The 14,817-nt window shown below is 50.2% G+C and overlaps 1 protein-coding gene across 1 annotated transcript; it reads right to left on the bottom strand.

Annotated features, from left to right (window-relative positions):
- Positions 1–852: 852 nt before the first annotated feature.
- Positions 853–8,872, bottom strand: DUSP7 (dual specificity phosphatase 7). The gene is made up of 3 exons (XM_080625455.1): positions 8,344–8,872; positions 5,652–6,080; positions 853–3,204 (listed from the first exon to the last, which is right to left on the bottom strand). Exons 1-3 carry the CDS (start codon positions 8,753–8,755, stop codon positions 2,897–2,899), a joined length of 1,149 nt encoding a protein of 382 aa, XP_080481581.1. The 5' UTR covers positions 8,756–8,872; the 3' UTR covers positions 853–2,896.
- Between the last annotated feature and the right edge of the window lie 5,945 nt (positions 8,873–14,817).

Here is a 14,817-nt window from a genome sequence, read left to right as displayed (position 1 = left end):
AATAAAACTAGACATTTTTGGTACTCAGGCCCTAGGGTTAAAAGAACAAGACAACACACACTGAGGAACTGAACAATTGAACAAATAGTCATTTCATTTCTTGTCATTTCTGTTAAAACAAAAAATACTGGGGAAGAGGGGGAAACCCATTCCTGCCCAGCTACAAGCAGAAGCATGAGTAGCCACTGCTCCCTTAGCTGGGCTGCGCTCAGATGCCTGGAACCACATTTCACCCTAAGCATCTTCATCAGCCCCTCCAGGTTTCCCACAAACCACCTGCATCCATGGCCTGAGGCTTGGCTCCCCACCCAAGGATGCAGGAGGGGGCTCCCATGCTCCCTGGGAGACCCAGAAGTCATCAGGTGGCTGTCCACAAGGCCAAGACTATTTGCTTTCCTAGTGAAATGAAGTCTGCTATCACAACAGTTGTGGGAAAGGCCTTTCCATGCCTTTGTAGGCCACGCTTAAACAGCAAACAAAAGTGTCTTTAGTTTATCTATTTATTTTTGGGGCAGAGGAATGGCTGGGGTGAAAGGCGGTCCCATTCTGAAGCTGTTCTTTGTTCTCTGGTTTACCCAATACCCCCTTATCCCTCTCCTCACCCTTCCACCTCCCCCTCTCCTTTTTACCACCAGACTTAAAAATTAAGCTGTGCATGAAACCAAACACCCCACTTGAACACTGCCCAGCAAATGCTCTTCATGGTCACAGAAGAATACTAATCGACCATAAAAAGAACGGGTAAGAGCAGCAGGCCTTGTAAGGGCTAAAAATGCTAGAACAAGCATCTGACACAAACATCAGTTTTAAAGAAAAAATAATATTTATTTGCAATATAAACAAAGTCCCAATATTGGATCAGTATATATAGGGTCACTGATTTTCCTTCATAACTCAGAAAGCAGAACCATTCCTCACTAACAAGCTCTCACTTGGACTAATCAGAAGATGCATCTTTTTTTTATTCTTTTTTTTTTTCTTTAAAGAAGAAAGACCACTAAGAGCACAGGAAGCCTTTACAAACCAGCTTAGCTGTAATGCAATACAGATGCACTGTCCAAAAATCCCTGAAAAAATAAATTCCTCCATGAGGTAAGATGCAATTAGGATATTCTCAGTTTTCTCACTCACAACTGTACTTACACCCATTCTCCCTTCCAATGACCCACGATCCCAACATTGTTGCAAACAAAACTCAATGAACAAACAAACAAAAAACAACCAGAAAACAAGAAAGAGAAGCTCATTCCAACATTCTGGTAACATCTTTAACAAAAAAGACCGGTTTCGGGATGTGACAGCGTCAAACATTCCTCCAGATGAATTTTTTTTATTTTTTTTCTTTTTCTTGAAAAAAGTACAAAAAACTGGATATTTAGAAAAAAATCCGTGGCTTTTTTTTTTTTTCTTTTCAGTTACATGAGAGTTAAAGTGGACAGGGAGGGGGGAGAAAGGAGGGACTACATTGCAGCCAATAAAGAAATCTCCAAATCCGTTCTGCCCTCCTCCCAGAAATTATCACCACTTCCTCCCCTCCCAGCTTGGTATAAGGTGTTTGCCAAACACTAGCCAGAAATATAAACAAGTCTTCTCAGAATAGAAGGCACAGCATAAAGTTACTCGAAAGAGGAAGGAAAAAAAATCAGAACCTCTGTTGAAAGCTCCAATCATCTCAGAATTTGCCAGTTAATATATATATTCATATATATATATATATAAAAAAATTCTGTTACAACGCTCTCCTCATCATTTCCACATCTCTTCACTCCCCTCACACGCTCCATGCGTGACGATTCAGTCCCACCCCGCTACACAATCCTTGCTCTGCTCCAGGCGCTCACTGTGTTCCCCCCTCTGCCCTGCACACATGGGAAAGGATCGAGTGTGCACAAGAAATGCCAGCATCACAACTACCTTCTGTACTCGGGAAGCTGGAATGGTTTCAGGCCAGCTGGATGACGTTAAGTCAGTCAACAGGCAGCAGAGAATGAAGCTGGGCTCAGACATGCTTCTACCAACTCTGAAGGCTGCAAGAGTTTTACCTCTGGCAACAGCAAACTGTTTTTGGCAGAGGTGGCTTTAAAAAAAGCTTGCGGCTTAGTCACCTTGGCTGAATCAGTGCAGAGTTTGTGATTGTGAGTGCAGGAGTGGTGAAGGGGTTGCGTTTAAGCCCAACTGGCCTTCACACATAACAAAGCTTCCTACCAGATGCTAACAACAACAGCAGCAGCATGTATCTCTCTCTGGAGTACCCAGTAATATGCCAGGACATACCAAGGCTTCACAAAGTGTGCAAAATGCATTTGGTCAATATAAACATTTGATTAAAAAAAAAAATAATAAATGATCAACCAAGAAACAGAATAAAATACTGGTTTTGCAACCTCGTCTGTACAAACAGTCAGGAACTTACATATTTAAAAAGAGTTTGAACCCAAAGCTCGAGTAAGATCTACCTTTTTAATCAAAAAAAAAAAAAAAAAATAAACTTGGGTTTTAAAACAGTCTTGGCCCAACACCTTTTGTTCAAGGTTTCCAAGTGCATAAATCTCCTCACTTTCCACAGCAAGCTAACCCCTGGTAGCTCTTCACACATGTGCGTGTTCTGACAGTCCCAATGCACCCAGGAAAGCGGTTATTGCCGGTGACAGCTGCGTTCAAAACGCTGTAACATCGCCCATATTAAATAACCCCCTGTAAAAAGACTACCTCTTCAAACCACTTTGATCAGGATACTAATGAACGGCATTAGCCTTCTTAAAGCAGCGATCAGGCACCTCTGCCCAGAGAAGCTAGTCGTTTCAGAGCTGCCTGGCAAGACAGATACTTTTGTAAGAGTTGAAATGCTCAAGAGAAGCGATTCGATGCTCAAGTTCCCAACCAGGCAGCATCCCCTTCATGTGGACTCCAGAGTGTTCAGCTGAAACAGGTTGTGGTTGGTAGGGGTGGTGAAATAAAGCTGTTCACTGGGCGAGCGGTTGTCACAAGGGCTGTTGAGTCCCAGAGTCCTCTCAAAGTCCAGGAGCTGGCCCATGAAGTTAAAGTTTGGGGAAATGTTGGATTTTTTCCTTTTCACAAAGTCATAGGCATCATTCAGGGACAAGTTGAGTTTTTGCATCAAGTAGGCGACAGTGACTGTTACGGACCGGCTGATGCCAGCGAGGCAGTGAACAAGGATCCCACACTTCTTGGAACGGGCCTCATCTGAAACAAGACAAGGGGAAGGGGGGAGTCTATTATTCTGCACCAAAAATGCATGGCTTTGGAGCAGGGCCAGGTGGCAGCTGCAAGCTCCCAGGACCAGGATGACTGCCAGAACTGGATCCCCAGCTCCTAGTGACATCTCATGTCCCTTTGACACTCTCATCTCTCCCCAGAGGGCTTCTGAGATGTTCCCACTGCACAGTGAAGATGCACATCCCTGTTTCGCACAGCAAAACCAACCATCTCACATGCTTGAGTGTTATTAATCAGCCTAGCAACACATCCCTTGCCTCAGGAGCATCAGTACCCTCTATACAAACAGACAAACGGAAAATCCCACAGAAGGCAGGCAGAGCTGGAGACAACAGCTCCAGGGAGATGCTGGTGGTCAGGCACAGCACACCTACCTCAACACCAACTAACTGGGGAAGGCTAGGCACTTGATGTGGGGCTGTAGCCCAGCACCACACAAGCTATTCTCTTCTGCTGTTCTTGTCCTCCTTCCACTAGAAAGTTACATGAATGTAGTCAAAGGCAATTTAAGCAGAGTCTGAAGTGCAGGAACTTCCCTTATTGTGAAATTGTTCTTTAGGATCGACAGAAATGCACTTCACTACAAACAAGTGCTTGTGCTGGAGGAGCCTCTTAGGATGAATGGTAGCAGGGAGCAGGAATGCAGGCTGGACCAAAAAATGGCGAGAGAACAGCGACGAGATTTCCCCTCCCTTGCCACCGATTGAAAAGCACACACACACTCATTGTCTCTCACACAGCCGGAACAGCGTGATCCCTTTATGAATCGACATCTTAGTGCTGAAAGAGGGACACGCCGCTGAGAGCACTGAATGCATGCAAGTACCCAGCACTGCTTACTTCTGGGCAGCCCTATTTGAAGTCAGTCATTTGACTGAGAGCTTGTCAGGGAGGGAGAGGGTGGCAGGAGAAAGAGGATCCTCAGGCAAAGACAGAGGTAAGAGACACTCTGGCATCACAAGCGCAGGGAAGGGCAAAGAAGACAGACAAAACAAAATCCAGACCACAGCCACAACAGGTTTTCTGCCCCAGCCCCCAAAACCAGGCAAGAATTTCCAGTACAGCGGGGAATCACCCCCCGTGTACCCAGCCCTCCCCATTCAACACTTTTCTGAGACATTTTTGCTTTTCATCTGACCTGAGCCACATTTCTTGGTGTTTGGCTTTACAGTGAGGTAATCCTCCATTTCCTGTCATTAACTGGAAAGCACAAGCGCAGTGTTCACAGACATCGGTGACAGATCCCAAATGCCACATGCCAGCACCTCACCCCTGACCACGATCCATGAGGGAAGTGCAGATAGGACATCAGATGGGTCCCTGCTGCCACTCTGAAGCTGCTTCTGACCACAATTGTGTTACAGGAGGACAGAAGCTGGGGGCACAGGAAAGCACATGGATACCAGGGGTTTAGGATGGCTGAAGAGCAGCCGAGGACCTGCCGCTGCCCTGCCCCATTTCAGGCCTTACAGCACAACAAGAGCATGCAGCAGGGTCAACAAAGCAGCACTGAAACAGGCTGCACAGATTTCAGCCTGAAGGAAAAGGTCCCCCTCTACCAGTACCAATGTCTTTAATCAGATATTGAGCCATAGGGTTTTTAATGGTGGCAATGACTACCTGTGCCATTCACCCCCCCATAAATCAGAACTGATTAGGCTAATGACCATCATGAGCACACAGCACAGGTCATGCTGGAAGTGTACATCCCTATTCAGCCCAACAGACACTTCTCACAGAATAAGAAGCAATTTTTAAAGTCAATGCTAGCCTGGGAGAAGAGATCTGCCTCCCTGCAGCTTCCCCCCACAACCAGCCAAAGCCTTCTCAGGGGCTGTCTGCACAGCAGTTTTTCCAGCTGAGCTCTGCAGTGTAATTATAATCACTAACTCATTGTGTTGACACTTACCTTAGGAGAAGCATCCATACAAGGAGTTAGTTATGCTAGGGAGACTTACAGCAGGATCACAACTAGACTAGCAAATCCCCTCAGGAAAAGAACATTCTTCCCCCCTCCCAGATTTTTACCACACTTGGGGCTACGGAATTGCTGGCACCAGTCATGTTAATGCAATTCCCATCTCACTCATTCCTCCAAGTAAGCAGGCAAAGGAGCTCCCCACCACCTCATTTCAGCCATTCCACACAAATGAAAATACCATATGAGGGCAAGAGACAGCGGGGCTGGTCCCACACCTGCAGGTAACCTGAGATGCTGTAAGAGGGCTGAATTTTGGAAGGGGAGGCTTCCCTGAACCCAGCCAGGTGACACACACCAGAAGTGTCACCTTGGCAGCATGAGCTGATGCTATGCCCCAGAGAGGTGAGGCCAGAGATGAGCAACAGCCCTGGGAAGCAGCTTGCCACATTCCCAAGCAGTGAGTACAAAAAGAGATGTTCTGCCAACTACCTACCAATGAAAGCAATGGCCTCAGGAAAGAACTGCGAGAGGTTCTGGCTCCAGTGATCTGAGATGGGGATCTGCTTGTACTTGAACTCTCCGTCATGCTCAAACATGTTTGGCAGGTTGGGAGTTACATTCAGGATGTATTTAATGCCGTATTTGCCTAGGACGTCCAAGTTGGTCGAATCTTTGGCACAGCCCAGGTACAGGTAAGGTAGGATCTGGACCGGAAAGGCAGGCTGATTGTTAGGGATGGGGCTTCCATCCGACTCCGTGGCACTGCTGGGCTCCCTGTCGGATTCACCATCTGAGCAGTCGGAGCTTATCCGCAACCCTCCCAGGCCAAGGACAGATGCTGGGGGAGAGTTGCTGGGTGAGGAGCTGTCAAGGTTTGTCTCGCAGTGCTCTGAATACTCAGTCTGAAACTTGTTAAAGCCACCTGGGAAGGGGGAAAGGAGAGAGGGGAGAAGCAGAGAGAAAAAGATGTTTTATTGTTCAGAAAGGGAAGTCCATCTACCTGGACATATATACATGTTACTTAGCAAGTCTTTGCCAGCAAAAAAGTTGGTACACCTTCAACTTCACACCAAGAAAGGCATCTCCCTGTTCTCTCATCTTCCCTGGGCAGACTGCTACTGACCAAACAGGTCCCAGGAAACCAAAGAGTGTTTCTTACAAAGTTTGATATTGCTTGTGATAAACAAGGTCCAAATCTCAATCACAAAAGAAACAAAAGTCCAAAAATAAAATCGATGGCAAGAGACAATCTTGCCTTGTTCTGCTTCTCAGCAGCATGGGTCTGGGGCAGTTTAGGCAAGAGCTATTATGCCACCAGTCAGAAAAACATAAAAGTATATGCATCTAAAAAGATAAAGTAAGAACCACCACCACATACTCAGCCCAGGCAGTAAAACCCAATAAAAGCATTCTCCTTCAAGGAGGAATAAAGGCCCTAAGTTTTGCCAAACACTGATCTGCACACTACTAACACATTTTATGACAGCAGTGTCACAGGCTGGTTCTTCACCCAAACCACAGCAGGCTTGAGGAGGGATGGGACCCTTCAGGTCTGCTCCCAAGCTCTTTTCTTCAGCTTCGCACCTCAATAGCTTGGGAAGGAAGGCAGAGGCAGGGAAGCAAAAACCCCACAGATCTACCTCCTTTCCAGGCAATATTAAACCAGAGCTCAGCCATCGGTATCTGACACTGACAAATGGTTTAATTAGAAAGGCCTCCTGGAAACTTTGTTAGTGGGTTCCGTGGTTGTGGCGGGTCACTGAGCAGGACAGACAGCTCCTGCCACATCCATTCATGAAAAAGGCTCGTCCTCATCCTCCTCCTCCCCCCGCACCGCCAGACAGCGCCGAGGAGCCATTTTGGAATTTTAATTGGAAACATTTCCCACCGAGGCTCCTGGAAAAAGGCAGAGAAAGGGGCTCAGCTCCTCCCCTGCCCACGGGGAGAGCTTAGGAGTAACTTCAAAGCTGCTCCTTCCTCCCAGGGATGAGGAGGACTGAGGAGAGAAATGGGAAAACAAAGCAAAGGAGCCACAGAGCCCACTGGGAAACCCCAAATCGGGATGGGATGGGGACTCACCCACTGGCACAGGCAAGGAATGGAGGGGAACGGGATCAACCTCCATGCTTGGTTATGTATGTGCATCCCCCCCATGTCACCTTTTTGAAGGAGACTTGTGCTGTCAGCACAGCCCTGAAGGCCGGTCCTCAAATTCCTGCCTGTCTCCCTGTCACCGCAGGGGCTCCCCCGCCTGCGCAAAGGGGGCTATGAAGAAGCAGCAATGTCTTTTAAAGAGCTGCGAGTGGCAACTTTCTTCACCACTCTCCCCACACACACACGCCTCCACTCTCCTGTTATTCCTGCCTCAAACCCGCCACCCAGCGACCGGACTGGGAGAATGGGAAGGGTCCCAGCAGCCCAGCTGTGGGCTCTGCTCAGCCCGCTGCGGGGGCCTGCTGGGATCTTTCCAGACGACAAAAAAAAATCCCAAATATACAAATATATCTACATATATATATAGGCATATATACATTAACACATTAAGAAAAACAAAACGGCCTCACATAAGGGGATGTGCGGGCTCCGGGCCTGGGCTCCCCGCTCCTCCATCGCCCGCGCCGGGGGAGCAGCCGGGCTGCCCTCTCCCAGCCCCGCAGGCATTGCCAGCGAAAGGGGGAGAAAAACCCAAGCGCTCCCTCTCCGGAGATGGGGGGTACAGAATAAAATCAGGGAGGGCCCCTCCCCACCTCAAAAAATAAACTGACCATCGCTTCCGGAGGGGCTGGAGGGGAGCCTAGCGCCGGGAGCCTTCGGAAGGCTTTCCGAGACCGGAGGAGGGGGGCCCCCGGCCGGGGTCGGCTCGGGACAGGGCAGCGGAGGGGCCGCCCCAGCGGCGGGGCTGGGGGCTCCCTGCTGCGGCTGCCGGGGAGGGGAGGCAGGAAAGAGCGGAGCGCTCCCGGCGCCTCCAGCCTGCGACCATTTTGTGCGGGGGATTAAAGCGGGATGCAACGTGTGTGTGTGCGCAGTACGTACCTAAAAATCAAAATAAATCAGGCGGAGGAAGAAAACAATCCAGCCACCCCCGGCCGCGCAAGGGATGGCGAATCAGGGGCCGTTCGGGAGCTGCGGGGGGCATGACGGGGACGGCCGGACAAGGGCTGCAGAAAGGGCTGGGGGCACCTCACCTTTCAGGTAATAGGCTTTACAGCCGTCATCGCGCAGCTTCTGGAGCAGAAGCCCCAGGACGGAGCTGGCGGCGCCGCCGTCCTGCCAGTCGGCGGTGGCCTCGTCGTAGAGCAGCACGGTATCGGCCTTGCAGCGCTTGACGAAGCGCTCCTTGTCCTCGTGGTTGGGGATGATGGAGCGGATGGGCAGGTTGCCCTTCTTCAGGCGGCGGAGCATGAGCCCAGGGATGGCCAGGTTGATGGCCGTCTCGATGTGAGAGCTCTCGAAAAGCTCGTGGGGGCGGCAGTCGAGCAGCAGCAGCGAGCGGCCGCCGCCCGACTCCAGCTCCTCCTGCAGCCACTCCGCGCTCTTGCACGGCATCGCCGCAGCCATGGGCGCCCGCGGGGAGCTCCCCCAGACCTGCGTTTTCATGGGGCTCGGCAACGGCGGCCGCCAGCGCCCGGCCCCACCGGCCACCCACGCGGCGGCCGGACGCGGCTCCGGCTCCGCTGCTTCCTCCCGGCTCCGGCCCGGGGTGGGCTTAACGCTGCGCAGGACGCGGCGCCACTCCGTACAGCCGTGGGTACGCGCTGCCTGCGGCCCGGAGCACGGCGGCTCCCGCTCTGCCTTACGCGGTGCGCCCCATCCCGGCGGCCTCAATTAAAGCGGGGCTTCGCCGGCGGCTCGGCGTGTCATGCCTCGGGAGGCGGGGCGGGCAGCGGGGCCGGCACAGCGGCAACAAGCCCCGCCCGCCGCGGCGTGGAGCGCCTCAGCGCGGAACCGCGCACAGACACCGGGCGGCGCGGCCCCGAGCGGAGACTCCGCCCCCAGCCGCCCGTCACCGCCTCCCGCCACGCCCCCATCGCCAATGAGGCGTGGCGGCGGAAAGCGGGTTAGCCCAATATGGGCAGGGGGCGGGACCCGCGCCGAGCAGGTGGCGGGGGCAGAGCGCTGGAAGGCGCGCGGGGGACCGCGAACTTGTTGCTGGCGCGGCGGATCGCGTCTGGCCGGGCTTCCCACCGCCTTCCCCCTGTTTTCAGCCAAAAGTGCAAGAAAAAGGACTGGGAGTGAAGTGACGCGGCCCACAGGCCGGTGGTGCGGAGCCTGCATGGGTTTTGAGTGGGTCATGCCCAGCCCTGCCTTGGTCTTTGACAGCAACGCACAGTTCCGAAATAAAATTGACTGCGACTCAAGCCTTCGGATTCACTTTCGTTCTCAGAATGAGCTTCAAAATAGATTATTTTATCTGTGCGTTCTGGTTTATTTTTACAGTATTTTCCCCATTGGTATCCACTACTAAAAATACAACCCTTTTGTGCCGCAATACTGAAATTTCAAGGCAGGAATGTAATTGGAGGCATCCTTCTGGTTTCCTTCCATCTTTTACATGCCTTTTTATGTGAATCAGTCTTCTGGTTCCAGAAGTTTTCCATGCCTCACACAAACTGTTCCTGTTGCAAAATAGATTTGATCTTTCTCTTTTTAATGAGGAGGATGACATTAAAAATGTGGTTTTGTGTGAACTGCTTCTATGGCAGTCTATTTTCACCATGCAGGCAGTCAAACATTGATGGGTTGCTCAGACAGTTGTGCAATTTCCCTCCCTGTTGGTTTTCAAGACCCGATTCAGAACAGCCCCGAGTAACCCTGCCTGACCTCAGGGCTGACCTGGCTCTAAGCAGGTTTGATTAGAGCCCTCCTGTGGTCCTTTCTCACCTGGGTTATCCTACAAGCCCTTGCTCTCCAAATATCCATGGGCATGAGCAGGAGAGGGAACAGCTCCCCCTTCCCCATTCTGGGACAAACGAGCCATTCTCTTTTTTTGCCCTAGCGTCTGTTCTCTTTATTGTCTCACTATAAACTTTCTCAGCAAATACTGTTACAAAGGGAAGAGCCGGGGTCTGCCTCACCAACTGATTCCCAGGCTTGGCGACCTGACTAGGTCTCATAGAATCATAGAATGGTTGGAAAAGACCTTAAGCTCCAACCCCCTGCCATGAGCAGGGACACTTCACACTAGACCATGTTGCTCAAGGCTCTGCCCAGCCTTGCCTTGAAACCTTGGCCCGACCCTCTTGACAGGGCTTTTTCCCAGCTGGCTACATTTCAAGACCTGGGCTGTATCTTGTGTAACAGGAAAGATAATTGTTCTTTAAAACACCCCCCAATACGCAAACAAACACGTGCACACACACAGTCTTAGTTGTAATACAGCTTAAAACTGTGCTGACCGAATGACATCTCAGACAAAAAGTACAAATTGGATTGTACTTCAAGATACTTTTCAGCCAGTCAGGATCTGCTTTTCCAAAAAGCCAAGATCTACTACTGAAACCATAACAGAGCCACTGTCTCCTCAGTGGTCTTTTGTATACCCTTGACACATAGAATATCCCAAAGAGGACGTTTTCCTCTGTCTTCAGTACCAAAGCAGCATTCATATACGCTGGGGTCCCTGTTTCCTTTTAGTCTAATTCATAAGTCTGGATCCTTAGGAAAATACAGACACAACACAGCTCTGTGAGCAGGATGAGCACCCTATTGCAAAACGCTCTGTATTCGGATGCTCCGAACCATTTGCGGATTTCATCAGCATCAGCAAAACAAGTGCTGTGTTCGACATGGCTTTTTTTTGTGACTCAAGTGTGCCCAAGAAAGCGGAACAGCAGAAGCTGTCCACTTCCCCTTGCCCAGTTTATTTTTACCGCTGGTTGCTGTGGGAAGCTATTGTGATTCAGTGTTGCAGTAGGAAGTTACTAACGCTGCTCTTGCAGCAGAGGACGTTGAGGTTCTTATGCAAGCCACAGTCACAGTGAAAATAGCTGACCTTTCAGTATGCTTATCAAAGCACCTTCAATTCATATAGGGAACAGAGGTTGGTTGCAAACAACTTACTCTGGGTCAAAAGCCCTTGGTGGACTGAAAACAGTGCCCAGATGTCTCATGGGGACCCCAGCGAGGGAGGCGGGTGTGACCGCAGCATGCAGTGCTCTGAAACCAGCATGAAATGTTTCACCTCCGTGTTGCGGTCGCATTAGCAACCACATCAGTTTCAGGACTGGCTCCAGGCGCGTCACCTGCAGAGACAAGACCAGATTTCACCCTGGTGAGGGCGAAAGTAAAATAATGTCAGTGAGCACTGGTGTGGCATCATCTGCCTGCCCAGCCAGGAGCTGAGGGACACGAGGGAGATCCTCCTTCCATCTCTTGGCCCTCAGGATCACGGATCACCCTGGTGAGCTGCCCCGCAGGCACAGGCACAGGCAGCGGCACAGGCAGGGCTGGCTCCGGTGAGTGCCAGCCTGTCGGCGTGCTGCCCTCTGGAGTCAGCCGCTCCAAAATGCACCTCCTCCGAAAACCAGACCGAGTCACCAGCATCCCTCTGTCAGGCCTCTTCGCATCCTCTCCGCAGCAGCCGGGGCTGCCATCCAGGGGGATTTCTTCCGTGAAAAGAGAAACTTCTGCTCTGCAGAGCCTTGTGTGCATCCCCCTGAGGTCCCCTCCCAAGGAGAAAGCATCTCGTGCACGTGAGGTTTCCCAAAACATGGCTGATAGGCAGCGTGCCGGCTGCAGCCAGGATGCTGTGTGCCAGCACCTCCTTCAGCACAGCAGGGCTGGCAGAAGCTCAAGGGTTTTGGAGGTGTTTGCCTCACCATGTACGTGGCTCTACTGACAGCCAGAAGATCAGCATTTGTCCAGAAACGAGCAGCTTTAGCTCAACTCCAGAGTCCCAAGTGCTTGTGACAAGGACAGCACAAAGCAATAACTGCTCTACAGATGGGCTGCCATCATCTCTGCGCTGTACGACCGCAGCTGGCGTAAGGTTTCTAATGCACAGGGTGTGTGTGTCTTTCTGGTTGTTGTTCTGCTGTGGAAAGACTCCTCCAACAGTCTTTCTACTCGATGGCCAGCATGGTGATCAGTAACTTCCCCATGCCCACAGCCACGTCTTGTCAGCTTGGCTTCAGATTGCTTCTGTGCTCATCCATTTCAGTTTCCCGTCATGCGAATGTAGCTGCCATCTCAGGTTCCTCATTTCTATTGCCACCACCACTCTTTTCCCAGGTTCTTCGAATGCCAAGCCCTCAGGCTGTATTTTGATGTCTCTTTTCCACCTTGGTCTTTGTCTTGTGTTTTAGAAACAAAGCCATATCAAACAAAGCCAACAAAATTATGGCAGAACAGAAGGTAAATGCATCCTTAGCAGATGTTTACTCAAACGTCAGTCCAGGTCCTGACTTAGCACCTCAGTGGCATCGCTCCCAAGAATGTGACAAACACTACTTTGCACCAGGGAGCGACCACAGTCTGAGTACGGCTTAGGTGGGGGCTAGGTTTCCCAAGGATTTGAAGATTCAAGCAAAAGAATTTGCAGTCAGAACCTGGTCAGAAGTTAAATCACATTTTCTTCTTAAAAACAAACCTCTGAAAAACATGTCTACTTTTTGTCTTTGTTTTTAACAGGCACTTTCTCAACAACATTGCACCCCAAAAAGATTTTCCTTCCAGTGTCAGCTGCCAAAGTCGCCCTTTCCCCAACAACTCCAAGCTGTAGCAGATAAACCGTCCTAGGACTTAACTTCACGTTGCTCAGTCAGCTGTTTGCAACATCTAATAACAAGCATCGGGTATGATTCATGGCCCAGATACAATCCATAAAGCTATTAAGCTCCTTCAGTCAGCCGTCTTAACCTGTCTCAGGTGCCTGTGGTCAAATATCCATCAGTACCAAGAGAGGATGCTCCTTCCTGGCAGCTTGATGACGGATGGACTGGCAGCTGGAGGCAATGTTCTGTGAGCAGTATTTCAGCTGGGAACTTGCTTGGATGACCTGAGCTACCAGGGTAGTTCTGGTTTGCTCTGTGATGCTGAGTGAAATCAGTTTCCTGTACTGCTCCCTTCACATCTGTAGAACGCAGCTGGTGCCTCCCCATTATCGTTGCAAGCATTTGGTTGCTAGAGAACCAAGCAGGGGGGCTGGTGTGATGTTAACATCCTCTTGCAGTGCTGAATTCCTTGGATTGAATGACTTTTTTCTATCTAAAAAAAAAACAACCAACCTAACACACTTTTTCTTTGACTTCAGCTTTCCTTCCTAATGACTTAATTGAGGTAGGAGTTGTTTTGTCAGGGAAGGGCACTTGTTGATGGTTTACCCCATGTTTCCTTAATGTAAGTAAGAGGTTAACTCCTGGTAGAAGAAATAGATGCATGGTTTTAACGGAAAGAAAAAAAAAGAGAAAGGCACAAATTTGCTTTCTACTCCTGCACTAATTTGTGACTATTTTTATCAACGTTAGCACTGAGCCAGGGTAAAAATACTCCCTAGAAAGTTTAGAATTTACATTTGTCTTCATATATATTCAGCAGAAACCTCGCTCTCCAGCCTCCGCACTGCCTAATCTGGATTCATTAGCTTCACCCGCCCCCAAGAGAAGTGTCAGATGACTTTGGCCTGGTGAATCCTTCACCCACAAACACTCAGAGGGAGGACCCAAGTGCAGCGCTCTCCATTCTGCAGCAAGAGGCCCTGCGGAGCACCAGCAGACATCTCACTCAGGGATGGGAACAGATTCACTCTTCCTAACACAGCCCCTCTTCAGGGCAAAGTCTGTGGTGGGCTCCATCCTGTGAGGATGCTGAGCCCAGCAAGCATCTCCCCCCTGCTGGAATAGCCAGTTACACAAAAACTCAGGAGGTCCCCATGACTTCCAGGAAACCAAGGAGAGAAAAGGGAACTCATAAATAATCAATAGCCAAGGGCCCCAATGGGCTTCATCAGCAGCTCCAATCTAACTAATGTGGGAAAACACCATTGAGCAATGACTGCTTCCCTTCTTCCCTGCCTCTGCTTCCTGTGCTCCAGGCTCCTTCCAGAGGGAGAACTTGAGAATGTTTAAGATTATTTATCCTTTTAGCAATGAGCTTTAAATGAGCAGGTACAGAAACTGTGTGCTACCATGCTTACAAAGTCTTCCCTGCAGAGGATTAGAGGAGGGGGCAGTTCCAGTGCTCCCTTTGCATTAGACCCTCCACAGACTGTCACTGCAGTGACAGAGCAGACATGGACTTAAAAAGCCAACATCTACTCTCAGGCCTGTCTCATACATGTATTGGATATAGACTGCACAGCGTATAGTTGAATATATACCTACATACCCCATTTACAATCGTTCCTCATTCTGTATGCCAAAAAACCTCTCCTCCTTAGAAAACAGTCAGACAAGCGAGGAATGCCCCAAGACAGTGAGTGCAGGACCTGTTGGTGCCATCTGAGCACCTCCCCTCTGATCCTCATGTCTCCATCACTTCCCCAGCTCTGCAGTTCCAGCACCCTGGGCTGCCTGCCCTGCACACGTCAGCTCCTCTGTAGCTTCTCCCAGGCTGCTTTCAAGCAGCAGTTTCCTGCAGAGTACCAGTTCTTTCCTAAGCATCATAGTGGCCAGCTTCCTCATGTGGGTTTTGCACAGGAAACAATTGTGAAAGCAGCTTCA

Source organism: Psittacula echo (genome assembly GCF_963264785.1).
Source record: "Psittacula echo genome assembly, chromosome: 9".
Lineage (NCBI taxonomy): Eukaryota > Metazoa > Chordata > Aves > Psittaciformes > Psittacidae > Psittacula > Psittacula echo.
The sequence above is the reverse complement of the archived record's forward strand: the minus strand, read 5'-3'. Positions and strand labels throughout refer to the sequence as shown.

Bases quoted from the DNA above. Each gene is read 5' to 3' on its own strand.
- DUSP7 (XM_080625455.1), bottom strand. From the start codon at position 8,755: ATGAAAACGCAGGTCTGGGGGAGCTCCCCGCGGGCGCCCATGGCTGCG. The intron at 6,081-8,343 runs GTGAGGTGCCCC...CCCCCTTCCCAG, and splicing joins TAAAGCCTATTACCTGAAAG to GTGGCTTTAACAAGTTTCAG. The intron at 3,205-5,651 runs GTAGGTAGTTGG...GTCTTGTTTCAG, and splicing joins TGAGGCCATTGCTTTCATTG to ATGAGGCCCGTTCCAAGAAG.